The sequence below is a fragment of the Trematomus bernacchii genome, unplaced genomic scaffold (assembly GCF_902827165.1).
Source record: "Trematomus bernacchii unplaced genomic scaffold, fTreBer1.1, whole genome shotgun sequence".
In the NCBI taxonomy this organism is placed as follows: Eukaryota; Metazoa; Chordata; class Actinopteri; order Perciformes; family Nototheniidae; genus Trematomus; species Trematomus bernacchii.
The window spans coordinates 1073822-1092605 of NW_022987614.1; the positions used below are offsets into that span (position 1 = coordinate 1073822).

At 41.2% G+C, this 18784-nt stretch overlaps 2 protein-coding genes across 2 annotated transcripts in view; one reads left to right on the top strand and one right to left on the bottom strand.

Annotated features, from left to right (window-relative positions):
• LOC117483770 (40S ribosomal protein S8-like) overlaps nucleotides 1-4132 on the bottom strand; it is a 146211-nt gene extending 142079 nt beyond the window's left edge. The window contains exons 1-2 of the mRNA XM_034132118.1: nucleotides 4043-4132; nucleotides 2888-3007 (exon numbers count right to left, since the gene is read on the bottom strand). Of these exons, the coding sequence (XP_033988009.1) occupies nucleotides 2888-3007; nucleotides 4043-4132 (210 nt within the window). The remainder of the gene's footprint in view (nucleotides 1-2887; nucleotides 3008-4042) is intronic.
• Nucleotides 4133-8208: 4076 nt separating this feature from the next.
• LOC117483771 (putative nuclease HARBI1) lies at nucleotides 8209-9996 on the top strand. The gene is made up of 4 exons (XM_034132119.1): nucleotides 8209-8310; nucleotides 8428-8542; nucleotides 8942-9057; nucleotides 9182-9996. The coding sequence occupies exons 1-4, from the start codon at nucleotides 8209-8211 to the stop codon at nucleotides 9983-9985; spliced, it is 1137 nt and encodes a 378-aa protein (XP_033988010.1). The 3' UTR covers nucleotides 9986-9996.
• The last annotated feature ends 8788 nt before the right edge of the window (nucleotides 9997-18784 follow it).

Genomic DNA, 18784 nt, shown 5'->3' on the forward strand with positions numbered 1-18784 from the left:
TTGTAGTTCTGTATGAAATGTCATACTGGACTGGACAATATGTTGGCCTTATCACGTTGTCATTTACCAGGTTGCCAGGCTCAGTTGGCAAAACATAACATAAGTCAAACTGTGCATTAAGCTGATCAAAGGCAATCTATCTCAGAAATACACCTTTAAAATACAAGGTCTCCGTCTGGACTTACAATATGGGGGAACCAAAAAGCTGAAGGTATTCCAGGGTATAATTAATACAGAAGCAGGGAGTGCAAAATCACACATTTAAGCGTTCAAGATGGAAGACTTTGCATGCACTGATCAGTGATTTTAATCCTTTCCTCACTAAGAGAAATACGGCCGATCTGAAAGAGGCTAAAGATTATATTGTGAGGGCAATTTGCGATTTGTATTTATAATAGTTAGCCTGTATTTCCTTGTGCTTAGCCCACAGGGGTGTTTTCTGATCTGCAACAAGTTAATCAGTTAATGCTGTGAAGCAAACGAGGTCTCCGAGGGAGCAGTCCGCCAGCTTTTAGTTTTCCTCCTCACAAATCCCAAGAGCAAATTGCTTCAGCTTTAAAAACTGACGTTGTCATGCCCTGCCGTCCTTGCATCTGTATACCTTTTATAAGAAAAAAAAATCTAATTGCAATACACTTGGGGAGTTTGTGCAGCAAAATGAATTGGGCAAATGGTTTGGAAGGCTTCCACTGCAAATAGCTATTATGAGATTATAATGTGATTTACACATCATTTGAATATGCATGACCATGACAGACGCAAAGAGGATTTATTTTCGTTAGCCTGCGCTATTAGGCAGCTTTCCAGTCTTTGCACATTGTAAGGGAATTCCACGGCTCTGTGGTTTGGACGTGTTGCTGACCGAGCCTTTCATGAGGTTATGAATCTGGCCCGAGTCCCCCCTCGCTCCAGGGACGTTTCTTTGTGGCTCAAACCCGGCACCCGGATATCCTGTGAGCAGCAGGAAAGCTGAAATGTTTTACCATCAAAGGTGTCACTCACACTGAGGATGCTGGGGAAATAGACGCTCCAGTTTTTGCAAAAGGGTTATTTTGTCAGTATTAACTTTAGAAAAAAGTATGAGCATGTATAAAAGCATTATTTGTAAAATATATTTTGAAAAAGCTTGCCTCAAGATATGTTGACTAATAAATGAAATACACGTTTATTTGCACACTACATTACATTACATGTTACTTGTTAGACGCTTTTATCCAAAGTGACTTACATACTCAATACTGTGGGCAATCCCCACAGGAGCAATTTGGGGTGAAGTGTCTCAGGGACACAACGACATGCTGACTGCAGTGGGACTCGAACTTGCTATCCTCTTCGAAGATCAGCGCACTACTCCACTGCGCCACACGCCTCCTACCACTAAGGAAGATCATAAGATAAAATGTACTTTATTAATCCCAATTTGGGAAACATCGGGGTGGCGCGGGGCTGTGCGTTTGATCATCAGATCAAGGGGGCGTTGGGGAACTCCAGTTCGAAACCCGCCCCCGCCGCCACTGCGTCAGGCCGTTGTGTCCTTGGGCAAGACACTTCACCCGAATTTGCTCCTGTGGGTATTGTCCACAGTACATGTATGATATTAATGTGTACTTGTAAAAGCGCCTCGATGACTTCGAGGTGTGAAGATGGGCGGTGTGGCGCAGTGGGCTGTGCATTGATGATCAGATCAAGGGGGCGAAACCCGCCGCCGCTGCGTCTGTAAAGCCGTTGTGTCCTTGGGCAAGACACTTCACCTGCATTTGCTCCTGTGGGTATTGTACATGACCATTACATGTATGTATGATATGTATGTGTAATGTGTATTTGTAAGGAGTGCTTTGAGAGTCCTTGAAAAAGCGCTATAATAAATATAAGGATTATTATTATTATTATTTATCATCAAATGCTACATAAATATTGAATGCATTAATTGAATTGTCCTAAGCTTAAGAGAATACCCATAGTTTAATAATTTTATAATGACCAAAATGGGAGAGAAAGTGTGGAAGGGAACGCAGGGATTTAAGCCTTTGCAGACCATTTACATGCACTAAAAGCCAATATAACACACTACAGGAAAGGGAAACCCCAAAAAGCATAATAGGCCCCTCGTTTCAACATTTCTTGACATAGTTTCCTGTTTTTTATTCCAATCTTGGTAATAATCTACATTGCCTAAAATTGCATATGTTGAAGACCATTTAAAAAACGTATGTCCGCACCACTTTTCAACTATTGGGCCAATGGTTTTTTTAACATAAATACTGAATAATGTTGGATCGCTCATGGCAAATCCTCATCATCACTACTATTTTTGCCATTTTTTCATGTATAGTCTCATAGTTTATACACACAGGGATTTTAGCCTTTGCAGACCATTTACATGCACTAAAACCTTTATAACACACTACAGGAAAGGGAAAACCCCAAAAAGCATAATAGGCTCCCCTTTCAGCATTTCTCGACATAGTTTCCAGTTGTTTTTTACAATCTTGGCTACAATTGCATGTCTTAAAGACCATTTTAAAATAATTCAACGTATGTCCCCACCACTTTTCAGCACAGAGTGATTTGTTGTTATTGGGAAAATGTTTGTTTTTTAACCTAAATACTGAATAGTGTTGGATTGCTCATGGCAAAATCATCATCATCATCATCAAGAAAGGCTTTTATTGTCATTTGTGCATACAGTGTAGTTATGACAAGGAAAATCTTAGGTCACAGGCTCCTCTGATAGTGAAGTAAATAAAATAAAATAGAATATAATAGAAATTGTGAAGAATAGTCTATATATACATTACTTGGATTATTGATATATATAAGTGTTAAAACCAGATTAATGTCATGGATATGGAGGATCACTACTATATTTGCAATTTTGTCATGTTACCATCCTCTCACAGTGTAGCTGTTTCCACGAGCCCTCTTTCCTCTTTGCATTAGTGTGGCTCAGACAGGATGTGGACAGCCGCTGACCGAGTGGAGGAGGAAGGGGGGGCTGGATCCACGTCTGGGTTACAGTGGGAAGGAAGGGGGTCACGTTCCTGATTGTTTCGCATTATGGGATGGCAGCCGCGGTGGAGATCTGGGGGGGGCGGGGGGGGGTTGTGAGCCGTGCAGGGTCCTATGGGGTCATTCCCTCCTATCATCACATTCACAGCTGCTGGGGCTGGGCAGGAAAGAAGTCTCCCATGATGTACACTCCTCAAGCATGCTGGACTTGGAGCTGAATGGGGACAATGAGGTAGATCCTGTTGAATAGCGCTGAGTGAAGCTCTGTGGTGGAGCTGCCCGGCGCATGAATGAGTGAGTTTTAAAAAAAGGGTACATCGATGCTCGGCCAAAACGTCCCTGAAAAAAAACAAAAGAAAACTTAGCAGTCTGAAGGCATTGGTTCTGCAGACTGAAGGGCTTCGCTTTAACAGCTAACAGACATTTTAAGTGGAAAACGTCTTTTTGTATATAATTTTACATATTTCTCTCATAAATGGGAATGTTTAATTTCCATCTGGACTATATATGGAACAAAACTAGACCCTGTGACACTGGCAGATGTCTTCTATTTTTTCTTTTTAAACATGTATTTAGAGATTTTTTACATTTATCACATTACACAATCACAACCGAACATTCCCCAACATTAGTCATATGGCAGATTAGGCAGATGTCTTCTTACTGAATTAACAGAATGTGTGGGAGGCTGTGGCTCAGTGGATAGTGTGCTTGAATCAGGGGATAGCGAGTTCGAGTCCCACTGCAGTCAGCATGTCGTTGTGTCCCTGAGACACTTCACCCCAAATTGCTCCTGTGGGGATTGCCCACAGTATTGAGTATGTAAGTCGCTTTGGATAAAAGCGTCTAACAAATGACATGTAATGTAATGTGTGGCACTTAAAGTAGTGTGTTGGGGTTATACTTAATCAAAAGGGAGGACCAATAACTAAATGTAAAGTGAAGTTAGTAGAAAAAAGACTGGAAAATCTGGAACCGGATGGAAACATTCGACACATTTTCCTCTCTTGGCTTAAGTATCTTTCCACATTGCCTTCACACTGCTGCCGTATCCTGAGCTCCCATGTTTGTTTCCACTACCTGTTTTTCCTATCAATTCATCTGTGTCCTCTGCATTTCCCATTTGTGCGGACACGGCGGCTTCCTTCCTCTCATGAACAACAGGATGTGTGCTATACTTGAAGCATACGTGCAACATTTTCAAACGTACAAATCAGCGTCAGCCCTCCATAGCGCCGGCACCTCCAATTTCCTGGTTTTGAAGAAGAGGAGCAGAAGTCATGCTGTGAAGGACAGATTAAAATGCTGTAGAGATTTTATCGATAACAGAAGGACCTTCATTTTAAAAAAACATGTACAACCTCATTTCTAATTCCTGTAAGCAATAAAGCAGCGGTGAAGCGTAACACAAACCATTATGGACATAAAGTTTCTTGTACATTAGCAGGATTAACAGACCCCTGCACACATCTCATTCCTTCATAAACTCCCGAGGTGCAGTTTAGTCATTTTCATACCTGCTCTCATTCCATTTTTTCTGCTTTGTTAAGCTGGGATTCTGATGATTCGACTCATTAAGTCAAGGCGCTCTCTATAAGTGCAGGGCCGATAATGGAGATGAGGAACCAAATTGAGCCTGTCTTTGAAAACTGCGGCCCAGCGCCGTGGAAATGATGGCCACTCGGCTTCGTTATGGCAAGACATGCACTTAACTGACGTCCACTGTTTAACTTGATGGTGTAAAACAAGTGAAAAGACTATCTTTTTCTTGTTCTAATGGAGTGAGATTGCAGAGAACGGGGCTAAATGGGCAACATAATGCAAACATTAAAACTGTCAACCACAGTTAAGCTTTGCTATTAACCCTCCTATTGTCTTCGTTTTCCCCCCCTTACTTTGAAAAATGTTTTGACCAGTCCTGTTTTAACTGCTATTACATTAACACAAAAACCATTAATCATCACCAAATTTCATTTAACACTCTTTCAAACTGTACATATTGTATCAGACTACTGGTATACATGAAAAACTGCAGTAAATATACAAAGAATAGACACTGAACATGTATTGCGTGTGCCAGGTGTGATCCATGTGGGGGGATGGGCACATAAGAGCGGGAAATGTGTCAAATTGTTCTGTGTGTGTGCGTGTGTGTGTGTGTGTGTGTGTGTGTGTGTGTGTGTGTGTGTGTGTGTGTGTGTGTGTGTGTATGTGTGTGTGTGTGTGTGTGTTACAAAGTTGACTAAATCATCTAAAATTCAATGAAAGTGGTGATCAGCTATTTCATATGTTCAAATGTCTGCTGTGAAGGATATCATAAAGCCTTAATGCAATCGAATGTAAAACAAAAAAGTTATGATTGAGGAAAGTAGTAAATCGGTCAGATTTGACCCGAAGACAACAGGAGGGTTAAAGGGGACCTATAATGCAAAATGCACTTTTGTACGTCTTTTATACATGAATATGTGTCCCCGGTGTTCCAGGGAACTCACCAAGTGTCAGAAAACACAACCCTCTCTATTTTCCTCCATACCCAAATCTCTAAAAAAGGGGCTGCAACGGATCTGATAAAAACTGATCCAGATTTGAACACTGTCCTGACGTCAGGACGGTGGCGCTACGGCTATTGGGCCAACTCCACCAATCAGGAGGAGACAGCCACGGCCATTGCCGTTCGAAAGCGCTGGAGACGCTGTAGTACATATGCCAGGCCTGTAGATGGTGCTGTTCTCACTGAATCTGCCCTTGCAAAAACAGAGCTAAAAATTGTCAAATTGAGCAAAATGAGGCATGGCTAAAATGCATGATCTGTTTGGTATTTTGAAAAAAAAAAAGTATAAATATGCCTTATATAGGTATGGTCCTACACTATATTATTCAAATATAGCATGATAGGTCCACTTTAAGGAAAAGCCTGATAACTTCTATAAAATATGGGAGACATTCCTACATTATTTAGAAATGCAACAGTGTTGAAATTAGTATGCTAGATAGGATTGGGTGGAATAAAGTTTTTGTCTTGGAGTATTCTTTGTGAAATGTAAGTTGCTGGAAAAGCAAAATACCAATAAAAATAAAACTGTCCACCACCGAGAACGAGTTGAAATATTTATAGTGCTTGTTTCTACATACAATATACAGTATATGAATACAATACAACTCCATAGGTGCATCATTCAATAATACTCTGGAGAGTGTTCACTTTCCAAACCAACTTACCCCTCAATAATAATAATTGTTGATGAGTTGCTGTTTTCATTTTGCGCCATCAATCACATTCTGAGGCGTAAATGCATCGACTGATATCTCACATACATCTCACTCTGGAGCGAAGCTGCTTTCTTATTCCTCTGAGGATCAGCATTCAATTTATCTCTCTCTTTCTCTCACTGCGATTCAACAGAGGTGATAAATCTCCAGAGTTAAAGCAAAGCTAAAACAACCGACCTCAGCGCTCACTGATGATAACGGCCGCGCTGCCCTAAACTGAAATCAATACTTTATCTTTTACATTTTTACATCTCACACGTTTAGCTGATGCAATCGTTGGGGAGGGATGGTTTACTGTCTCGTTGGAAGATGTTGAATTTCACTTCATTTCAACTCCACTCAGTCTGCATGGGGTCTGAATAAATGCAAACAATGCAACAATTCAATCCATGCGAGCTTTAATGTATAACATTTGTTCTTGAATGATGGGAAAGTAGACTAAAAGCTTTAAGAATCCAAACTATAACATATAATAAGTACCCTGTATCAAGATTAATGCAAAACAAGTGAAATGTCACCTTTTTAGAGAGATTTTGCAACAAAAAACACTTCTGGGGTCATTTGGGTGCATTTTCCATATCTCTGGCCCCCCTCAGTCGATTTTTATGATTGACACCTCATTTTAACCGTTAGAGCGAATAGAATCAAGGGGAAGTTCCTAAAATCCATCTGAACATTACCCATTGGTGAATGAGTGATGCGTAGCCAGATTGCCCCGGAACCGGAAGCTGTCATACACTCCGGTAGCTATCATAGCAACTATGAAAACTCCGTTATTGACATAAATATGAAGATGGATTATCAGTAATCATTTCAGACACATTGGATTAAACTATGGATTATCCTTCAGCAGCGTTTTCATCGTTTTAATGCCATTGAACACGACTTTTGATCAGAACAACAGCAATGGTAAGACAATGTCCCGTTTTGCTCCGTAAAGCTCTGTGTTGTGATGTCTGTTTTTACTTCCCCTGTCGCGAGTTCTGATCGCTCAGTGATGATACTAATACCTGTAGAATCTGTGGAATCTTGCTAATCGAGATCTTGTTTGTGCAGATCCGATATGTAATAAGGGTATTTATACCTAGAGTTCTGTGCTAAGTGTGTTAGCATTTTTTCGCTCACGGCTCATTTAGACGCCCTGAGCGTCTAAATGAGCCCTTGTGAGACTTGTGTTTTGTTTCGGTAAAAATGGTTCATATCGTCAGTTAGCTGAGTTTCTTCCCGTTAAGTGGGTATGACACATTAATAGGTTTTTAAATGTTAAGAAGCCCTGAGACACAGTTTTGCGGCGGGGGCCTCCGGATTGAACAGGTTAAAGGTCACTTATTATACAAAATCCACTTCTTCATGTCTCTTCTACATCAACATGTGTCCCCTCTGTGGAAAGAGATTATGAAAGTTTCAGGAAAAAAGATTCTCTCTCTTTTTGTCCTGATCCATTTATATAAAAACCTGTCTGAAAATGAGCTGATCAGATTTTGTCCACTTTATGATGTCATAACGATGTTTTGGCTCGTGTAACCATTAGCCAATCACCAACCAATGTAACCCCCCCCCCCCCCACACTCATCTAAAGGCCGCTACACACCCACCTGAGACCAAAGAACGCGTTACGAAGGCGTCCCGACTTTTACGTCAGCTTCGTCGCCTGCGTCGGCTGCGTCGGCTGCGTCGGCTACGTCGCCCGCTACGCCGCCCGCCTACGAACACACCGCAAATACTTCAGTCGACGAGTGGCAATAACTGTCCTTACCAGCAGGCAGCGGTAGTGTGTATTCGTCATTCAAAAGAGGCAACAACCGGAAGACAGACTGCCTTTTATACACCAAGAGAAGAAGAACAGACTGAGTGATATAAACAAACATATATATATATAAACAAACAAAGTCTGGGTTCCATTTTCACTCTTTCTCGTCGATCGAAAACATGTATCGTACGGTACTGGCGTTATCAGCAATTGGATTGTTGCTTGCCGCTGCAGAGATTAAGAAGCGGAAGCGAAAAATCAGGAGAAACCGCACTAAATGGGTGAAAACATGGATACTACAGCGGGAAGCTCAGGGGGCTTTCCCGAACCTGTGTCGAGAGCTGGAGTTAAATGAAATCTTAGATTTCACAAATTTTGCTCGGCTTTTTCCTGTTCAGTTTCACATGTTGAAGGAACTCATCACTCCACTCATCCAGAGGCAAAACACAAATTACCGGGATTGTATCTCCGTGGGGGAACGTCTGATGGTTACGCTGCGTTTTTTGGCAACAGGTATGAAAGCTAAAGATGTTGCTATATTTTAAATTGCAGTACTTTGTATATTATTACTTGTACATTTTACTTCAGTAAAAGTAGTAATACTGCAGTGTAGAAATACTCTGTTAAAAGTAAAAGTCATGCATTCAAAGATTTACTAGTGTAAGTACAAAACCAAAAGTACTGCTTGGTAGCTTGAGAATTTACCAAGGGATCAATAAAGTTGTATCTTAACCTATAATAATGCATGATAAAATATTTCATTATTATATTTTGTATCATTAATCTGAATCTTCATAGTAACCAAAGTAATCAACTATCTTGTAAACTATAACCTGTAGTTTTGTAGCTAATGAGTGTTTTGTTCAGCTGCTTCTGTAGATAACTCAGTCATGTGTTTGTTAATATTTACAGGGGAAAGCTTCAAGAGCCTTTCCTACCAGTTCCGAATGGGAGTGTCAACGATACGGCAATTCGTTCCTGAGACCTGTACAGCCATCTACGAGGTTTTAAAAGAGAAATACCTGAAGGTATGTGTGGATACTTACTGGTTTTACTGTGCAAACTGTATGTAATCTGTAGGCATTTGAACAGCAAATGTTTGGTCTGCCATATGAAACATGGGTCTTAAAACATGTATTTTTTGTTTGTCAGTGCCCAGACACAGTGGAAGAGTGGCAGCAAGTAGCTGATGGATTCCAGGCTCAGTGGAACTTCCCAAACTGCCTAGGTGCCCTGGATGGGAAACACATCAACATCCGCCCCCCTCCAGGAACTGGATCAACATACTACAACTACAAACATACATTTTCCATAGTGCTAATGGCACTGGTCGACAGCAACTACAAGTTCTTGTATGTAGATGTAGGTTGTAATGGGAGGATTTCAGATGGTGGTGTGTTTGGTGGTTGCTCACTGCAGGATGCCCTGGAGAATAGGACAGCCAACATCCCTGCACCTGCACCACTTCCTGCTTCTGACCAGGCGGTTTGTTACTCCATTGTGGCAGATGAGGCATTTCCCCTGAAGGAGCTCCTGATGAAGCCCTATCCGAACCGCAGGCTAGCTGTAGAGCAACGCATCTTCAACTACAGGCTGTCGCGGGCTCGGAGGGTGGTAGAAAATGCCTTTGGCATCCAAGCTAACCGTTTTCGGGTCTTTCTCACCACCATAAACATTCAAGACACTGCCAAAGTGGAGGCCATTGTTTTGGCTTGCTGTGGTCTGCACAACTTCCTGCTCACAGAGAACTGTAGCGCATACATGGCGGGAGTTGTTGACCAGGAAGGACCCGATCATGGCACTGTCCCAGGAAGATGGAGACAAGACCCTGAACTATGGCAGGCCACCCTGCCACACACCACCAATAATCCAGCTCGAGCCAAGCAGCACAGGGATGAACTATGCCAATATTTTAACGGTGTCGGTGCAGTGCCTTTTCAGTGGGATAAGATATAGCAAATATGTCTGTACTAGAACTGTACTATGTCAACAATCGACTACAATACGATAAAAATAGTGTGTAATACAATAAAAAAAAGACTTTGTCAAATATGTCTAATGCTGTGTTATCAATGGCCGGGAGGCGTCCGAAGGTGTGAAAAGGTGCCGTAAAGAAACGACGGTGCGGGACACACAAATCTGAGTAGGGCGCCGCGAATGCCCGACTGCCTCTGACAGCCTCTGACGGCCTCTGACTCCCAAAATCGGACTGGTGTGTCCGGGCCTTAAAGTAACAGACAGAGAATCAGCACTTTTGAAACAGGGCTGAAACAGAGGGGATTATGGGATGCTGCAATGATCTGTTTGGTGTTTGGAGCCAAACACTTCAGAGACATGCTTTGTATATATCTGAGACCTGTAATATATTGATGAAAAACAGTAAAATAGGGGACCTTTAAGTGTATAACTTTTTTTTAGGATCATGTCCAGTCAAATGTAACCAAACATGATCTAGCTTAAAAACCCTGTACTTGACTCTGTTAGTCTCATTTGTGAACTTGTGACCCTCTGGTTGTTCGCGTGTGGTCACCCTGCTGCTTTGCTTCAACAAGAGTTCAGTATTCAGGGTAGCTAAGTTTTCCCTGGTGGACCAAAACCATAGAAATTCAGCAGATTGAAACACTTCACGGTTTATTGGTCGAGGTAAAGTAGAGGCCTCTGTTTGCTCAGAGCAGCTGGTCATGAGACGGAGATGACTCACAGTCAGCTGTGACCCTCCTTCACTCCGGCAACCATCGATTATTCCAGCAAAGGGCTCTTTCATTACAGGTACACACACACACACACACACACACACTGGAATAAGTGCATCCATGCATTGGTGAACAGTTTTGTGAGCAGGTAGACACATCCTTATATGGTAAATGCATGCATGATTCAACTGTTGCATTAGCAGCTGCATCAAAGATCTTCTATGTGGCTAGACTGTAGTATTTGGTGCTAAAACTGAAGCTAAATATGAAATACAGTATAATCAAATATGTCTACAGGTGATGGGTGCTTCGGAATTGTAAGGGTACATAAGTAAACACTGCAGTCTACTTACTGCTTTTATATATCAGTATAATCATTATAGCAATGTGCACTCATGCATGTGCACAAACACTATTGTAGTTTCTCATAGTTTTCTAGTTTTTCAACGGTTAATTTGACCGTAAAAGCATTTTGACAAGCAACAACTCTTCTGAATATATTTTTCCTTGAATTGAATGTGTCAGGTTTTCTCTTAGGTTACATGTGAACCCTGCCTCGTTCACTTCAAAAAAGCCTTTGTGCAAAGATTTGTAGATCAGGTAAAGTGCAGAACAGTCACAAGTGTCAATCACCGTCATTTCCTAACTGTAATAAAGAAACTACACTACATAAATGAACTGCATTGACTTGTATTGCTGCTTGAATCAGTGAAATAGGTGTCTTTTGAGATTACTTTGGGGCATGTTTGCCTTTATTTCACTGTGGACTCTTCAGACATTGAGGAGAGAGAGAGAAGGGTATGGCATGCAGCGAAGGTCACAAGCCGAATGTGAACCCGGGTCGCTGCAGTTCACTGGCATCCAAGAAGCTCCAAAAATAGAAGCATGTTTTTTCTGTGCAGCGCTGCGGCAACATGCAAAGAAGTGCTTGGTAAATTCTAGTTAAATCCATTAGTGATGGTTGTTGAATGCTTTGAAGAAAAATAGAGCACTTCTGCAAAACAAAAAAATCCATTGTGTAAGTGCAATGCCAAATCAACTACATTGGCCAATCAAATGCATGCAAGCTCACATACAGTACATTGGAAATTCATCATTTTATTGTATTTTACCATATCATGGGACTTCTCCTTCTCCCCCCACCATAATTGGATTAGGTCCATTATATCAACTACACCATTATATGTATGGGGTTTATGGGTTTATGCTAAATTATGCTGTTTAAGTAAGTGAAATTAATCTGCATTATCTCCCTTGCTGGTTGAACTAGTGTAACCCTCTGTGATCAATTATTTAAAATGTTGATTCCAACGTTAATCATCATAAAATGTCTAATATTACCGCACTCAGCCGTTCTATTCTGAGCCACTGAGATATCCGTGGTTTCGGACTGCAGCACACGTTGTGACCGATTCATTACGACTGCCAAGAGGGCACATGTGGATCACTCTTTTGTTTCAAGTAGCCATTGGCTGTTTAAAAAGTCATAGGGGTTGCCAGATGACATCACAACGTAATTAGCACATCAATGCATTTGCTACACCACTTCTGTGTTTCCCAGGCAGGCAGAATGTAAAGCACTATTGACAAAAAAGTCATTCAGATCAACTGCAGCAATTTTCTCTTCATCTCTAGGATATTTTCTGAGCGTTGGGAAAGTGTTTGTCGCTTTTAAGAAATGATGTCACCAGCGCCACATTTACAAGCGCTGCATGCTACGTCACCTAAAAGCTTTCCATACATGCAGAGCCATACGTACAGGCACTCACATGTATCTGTCTCGCTCTCATTCCCTCCCCCCCGCTCTGATGGATCGCAGCTTTAATGTTCCCCTGAGACTCAGATGCTGCTTGCCAAGGTTCCAGCAAACGGTTAACAAACTGTACTCAGGTCAGCTGAACCTGGCCACCCATCGCTGAGATGAGCAGATGACGTGTTCCTCAGATGGGATACAGCAGAGTCCTGACTCATCTAATGTACAGTTGATGGATGTGGGAAACACAGAGGGATTGACCTTTATTTGTGTCCGTGTCTCTCAAGTTCAATTCTCGGTAACTCCTATGTGCTTTGTCAGATTTGTGTTAGTGTATATTTTGGACTGGCTGACTCACCCAACCTCCCTTTTCTAAAGCAAAATTCCTAGTCGTGTGTCATTGGTTTAACCATAAATAACAGGAAAATGTATGTTATCAGATTATGCTTTCCATATGTCTCAAAATGTGTTTATTCTCATACTTCCACTTGCTTTATGTTGTCCCCATTATCAACAATCACCCATATTGGAAACTTGATGAAGAAAATAACAAGCAGTTGAACCACAGCTTTCTGTCAATATCAATGTGTTGGTTACTTTGGGCTTGTGATCATTGTAACACATTTTCGTACCATTTGGTTTGTTCGCGCAAAAATCTAGCAGGAACGTTTATTCCTATTATTAATATTGGCCGAGTACAGTAGACTTCACAAGCCAAATCTTATTCCCAACGGTCACGAATGACCCTTTGGGATCATTTTTTAACGTAGCCCTTTGTGTCAAACGATAATACTCCGCTACACTGGCAGCTATACACCCTCGCTTATCGTTATGAATTTAAACAACACTACTTGGTTATGTTTAGGCAACACAACTACTTGGTTAGCTTGAGGAAAACTTTGTGGTTTGGGTTCAAATAAGTGTTTGTTATCCAAGTTTTGTCACAAACTTACGTTTACTCGTCAACTAAAATAGGTCCATGTTGATTTTTGTTTTCAGACAAAGAGCAGTCTGATGGTGAACGTCATGTGTTTGTGGGACCAATCCCTACACCACTAAGTTAATTAACTTCCTTGTTTGTCAGTACTGAGGGCTATGACAAAGCAATGGTATTTGACGATCTACGATATGAGGCTGTTCTGGTTCAACACAAAGTGACTGATATATGACAGATGGATGTTGGACGGAAGAAAAGCAGACATTGGAAATTATTACATTACATTACATGTTAGACGCTTTTATCCAAAGCGATTTACATACTCAATACTGTGGGCAATCCCCACAGGAGCAATTTGGGGTGAAGTGTCTCAGGGACACAACGACATGCTGACTGCAGTGGGGTTTGAACCTGTGACCCCCTGATCCAAACACCAACGCACAACCCACTGCGCCACACACCTCCACGAAATGAAAACAAATTGGGACCAGAACCATCTAAACCTGAACCTGGGAACACTGTCAATGTAGTATCACTTTACACAAAAGCCTTCAGACATGGTTACATTTTTCAGGAGTTGAATATCAGCTGTACTTACAGCAGAGCTTCATAAACATGCTACATGTTTAAAGGCTGTGACGCCTTGATGCATATGTAAAAATTAAGCTTATCTCGTCTATGATACCATACGAAACTAAACCCTTTAAAACAAATGTGTGTACCACAGTTCAACTCCTCTCTGTCTCCATGAGTATAGCATGATTACTACTTTTGGACCAAGTCTTGTGTTTTCATGCAACTATGTAAACACCACGTGAGAGTTTTGCAGCTCCCCTTTTAATTGCTACCCATCCAGGGAAAGTGGCCTGAATCTGCTTACTCATGTTCGGCTAAGAGTTTCCTGTTCACTCAAGTCATCCAATATAACTACCCTCGAACTGTTGGACTGTGGGGAATCGAAAACCTTGTTAAAGATGCACTTAAGGGAAGGTGTTAAAAGGTTGAAGAACATTCAGTTTCCTCATGAATTAAAGCAGTATTCCTGTCATATGTTTGCTCCATGAATTCAATGTCCTTAATGGTCTGGGTCTTATGATTCTGATTCATCTACAGTGCATCGAAACCCAAGATCACTAAGACATGTGATGAAATGAACCAATTACATGAACTGCATGTGAGTCGCTCCACAGACTGTTGCTCATTGGGCCTGCTCTACGCTTCTTACATACTGTACTTTCCTTCACCCTGAATATCTTTGCATTTTGATTAGCCGCAAGTGACAGGCATTTGGGGAGCCACACACTGAATATGTTAGCAAAATCAAATCTCTCATGCATCCAAATGGTACCAAACGGCCTAGATTTGCGAGATGATCAATCAGAAGCGTGGACACAACAACATGCACAGCGTCTTACTCATTCTGTTACTTGTTATTATGCTATCTGACTATTAATTCCAATTGGCAACAACAAAACTTTTTCTACCCTAATTGCAACTGTGTATTTCTAATCAGGCACCAGGCACAGTTTGTGAATTAAAAAGCTGGCCATTATCTGCTGTGCAAAGAATTTTCGGACAGCTAATTAAAAGTGAGTGACTATTTTTTGGCATGGTTTCCAAATGCAGGATTTTAAAATAGGTGTGTTGGAAGGAAACAGCAACGGTTTGTTTTCTTGATCCCTAATATATTCTGTAGTGACACTTTCACAAAAGGACTCTTTTACCATGACTAGAAATCCCACTTAGTCAAAGTTCTGGTTTGGGATGCTGTGAAATGATAGGATTACTGCACCCACTTAAACATATGTAGATACTAACAGAAACGTTAATGAAATAGAATAAATGCATATCCAATTATGTTTAACAATATGCAATAACTTCTTGGTCTTTCAGGAAATGTAAAATTGCAAAACTCTCACACAAACAGTGAACAGTACAGTGCATAAGACATACACAAATAAACACGTGAATAATGTCTGACCGGTACAAAGCAGAGCTGCTTATCTGTCTGCTGTTCATGCTCATTACTGTGTTGCTATGGATTCATCCTGGTACAGACCAGCATCCCACGTGCATTGCCACCAACATCTGTCACTGCTTCATGGCAACAACACTGATTCTATAATGTCGTATGACTCATCGAATGCAAAGATAGCATGACTACGATTTCCAAGAACGTGAGGTGTGCAGGAATTTGATTCATGGCGCTAAATATACAGAGTTTCATAGAGCATGACGGAGTGATGACAGAACACAAGTGGCACTTAAGGTTGACACAGAGAAATACGGGCTTTCATATCAAGAGCCAATATGAATGAGCCTCTGTAGTGTGATGAATGGAAGTCAAGTCAAGTGATAATTTGTTGTCTATGGCAGGGGTTTTCAAACTTTCCGACGAAATAAGGGACATTTTCAAAAGGACCTGCTCATAATCTTACACAGTTTCAAAAGGTCCTTTTATGCTTTTGGGTTTTTTCCATTTCCTGTAATGTGTAATATAGGTTTTTTTTGTGCAACAAAAATCAACAGAAAAAGACAGACAGGACGTAAACACTAAAGGGAACAAGAGAAGAAGACAGACAGGAAGTAAACACTAACAAGAACAGCAGAAGAAGATAGACAGCAAGTAAACACTAACAGCAGAAGAAGACAAACAGGAAGTTAACACTAAAGGGAACAGCTGAAGAAGACAGACAAACAGGAAGTTAACACTAAAGGGAACAGCAGAAGAAGACAGACAGGAAGTTAACAATAAAGGGAACAAGAGAAGAAGACATACAGGAAGTAAACACTAAAGGGAACAAGAGAAGAAGACATACAGGAAGTAAACACTAAAGGGAACAGCAGAAGAAGACAAACAGGAAGTTAACACTAAAGGGAACAGCTGAAGAAGACAGACAAACAGGAAGTTAACACTAAAGGGAACAGCAGAAGAAGACAGACAGGAAGTTAACAATAAAGGGAACAAGAGAAGAAGACATACAGGAAGTAAACACTAAAGGGAACAAGAGAAGAAGACATACAGGAAGCAAACACTAAAGGGAACAAGAGAAGAAGACATACAGGAAGTAAACACTAAAGGGAACAGCAGAAGAAGACAAACAGGAAGTTAACAATAAAGGGAACAAGAGAAGAAGACATACAGGAAGCAAACACTAAAGGGAACAAGAGAAGAAGACAGACAGGAAGTAAACACTAAAGGGAACAGCAGAAGAAGAGAGTCAGGAAGTAAACATTAACAGGAACATGGTAAGGACTCTGGCAGTGTTTAATGGAAAAGAAAAAGTGGACAGACTTGGACAGTTACAGAAAACCTTGATCAGTGCCGTCAAGTTATAATTCCATTACTATAATAATTATTCAAGTTATAATGTTGTTGCCGCACTTTGAGCCGTCGGTACGCAGTAGAACGGACACATGTTTTCTTAGTGGAAGCAAAAAAAAGATTGTATCATTATGTCTGTTTTTTTTTTTTATTATGACCGCCTTCCTGCATATCCATTGATTTACAGTAAATACTCTATTGTCCCTGCACTACTTATAAGGTCACCAATGATTCACTGATGCTTTAGGGAAGCATGACTCTTCCCTCTTCTATTACTTATCTGTGTCACAACAGAGACCTGTCCATGTGCTCTCTGTCCCTGAACCCTGTGGACTCATGACAGAATGTGATGCTGCTGAGTGCTGCAAATGTGCCCACAGCTGAGATCTCAACAAAAGAGTCTCCGTTGTGGAGGCGCTGGACCAGGCCGATGGCTCCAACAATGGTGCTCTGTTTCCAAATATGTTGTTTGTCACATCGCCTGCCTTTAACTCGTCAAAGCCGCTGTTGTTCTGCTTCATTTTCAACTTTATCCCACATCTTATGCAACTGGATATGTAGTTTTACTCACATGTACTGTAAGCTTAATACTAGCTCTGTGTTAGTCATAGTGTTTTGATTGACATTGAATTAGAATTTTTTCTGCTGAAAGGCGGAATTTTTAATTAATTAACGTGTAGTTTATCATAATAGCTGAAAGGAAGTAGGCAATTTAACTCCTCACTTAACAAAGGAAGCTTAATTCCTTCACAGACCGGATCACATGTATTTTAAAGCCCTGGAATAATGAAGTTTTTAAGTTTTATGACATGACATTTTACAAATTAAGTTTTTATGCTATGTGATAAAGCCTGAAGCAGAGCACATATCGGGGGCATAAATCTGCTCATATATCAACATGTAGGGCCTATTACCTCTGATTAATATTCATGCTTCTTTGATCTGTGGGTGAGGAGGAGAGGGGGGGTGTACTGATCCCTGCAGAGCAATGATTATCTACAATCAAAGAAGGGGAAAAGGCAAATAGATTTCTGAAAGAGTGCCAGTGTGTATTTTTAGGATGTCATTCAAGAGCTGTGAGATATATATTGGGATCTTATATTAGAAATTCTCACCATGCATCGTGGGTGGCACACACTTCTTCTTCTGCTGCTTCTAGAGGAAATGAGTAACTCGACATTGTGGTTTCAAGATCGTAATCGAGAAACAGTGTACACGATTTGGTGCAAGAGAAGTAAGCTCTCTTTTGTAGAATGAGAGAGCCACAGGTGAAGTTAAAACACACACACACAGACACACACACACACACACACGCACATTCATACTATCTCCAGCAGGAGCAAATCTGTCCCTCATGATATGCCTCAAGCTGCTGCCACTACAATAACCTGCACAGCATTTTATGAATAATCATCTTTATGGCAACTCTATTATAATTTAATAGCTTATTAAACTGTCTCCACTGTCACAGGGAGACTCATAATAATACTCATGGATCTCTGGACAGCCATGAAAAGAAGAAGTCTGTGTGATTTGTTTCATAGACTGCAGAAATTGATCAGATGTGTTGACGATCCCCCTGAGTGTAGACGCACTCCGAATATTACGCACAGAAACTGAGCCAAAGTGAGACTTTACACACAAGACAGGATGTGTCAGTAGTGTGCGTGAGAAATGAAAAGAGAAGTGCGTGTATTTGGAGACTGAAGCGCGGAATAGAGCGCATCTCTCGCTGCTGCCGCTACTCTGGAGCAGCTCACGCTTGATTCAGTAGAAAAGTCGACTTCCTCGTTTTGGTACGAGACCATTCCGTACTATATAGCGCTCTAAAAATAGCGCTGATCTAGCCCAATGGGAGCTGGAGACACTCCGGACCTCGCACCAACCACAACAGACAGGATGAGTCTGCTGTGGCTTCCCATTGGGCAGGGGTGGTGTTGTAGGCGGGTCATGCGCTCCCGTGAGCCCATTGGTAGACGTGCCGAAACGTAATGTAATCACATGGGGGTGGGCTTATGTGTAATTTTGAATCGGGGGGGAAGTTTAC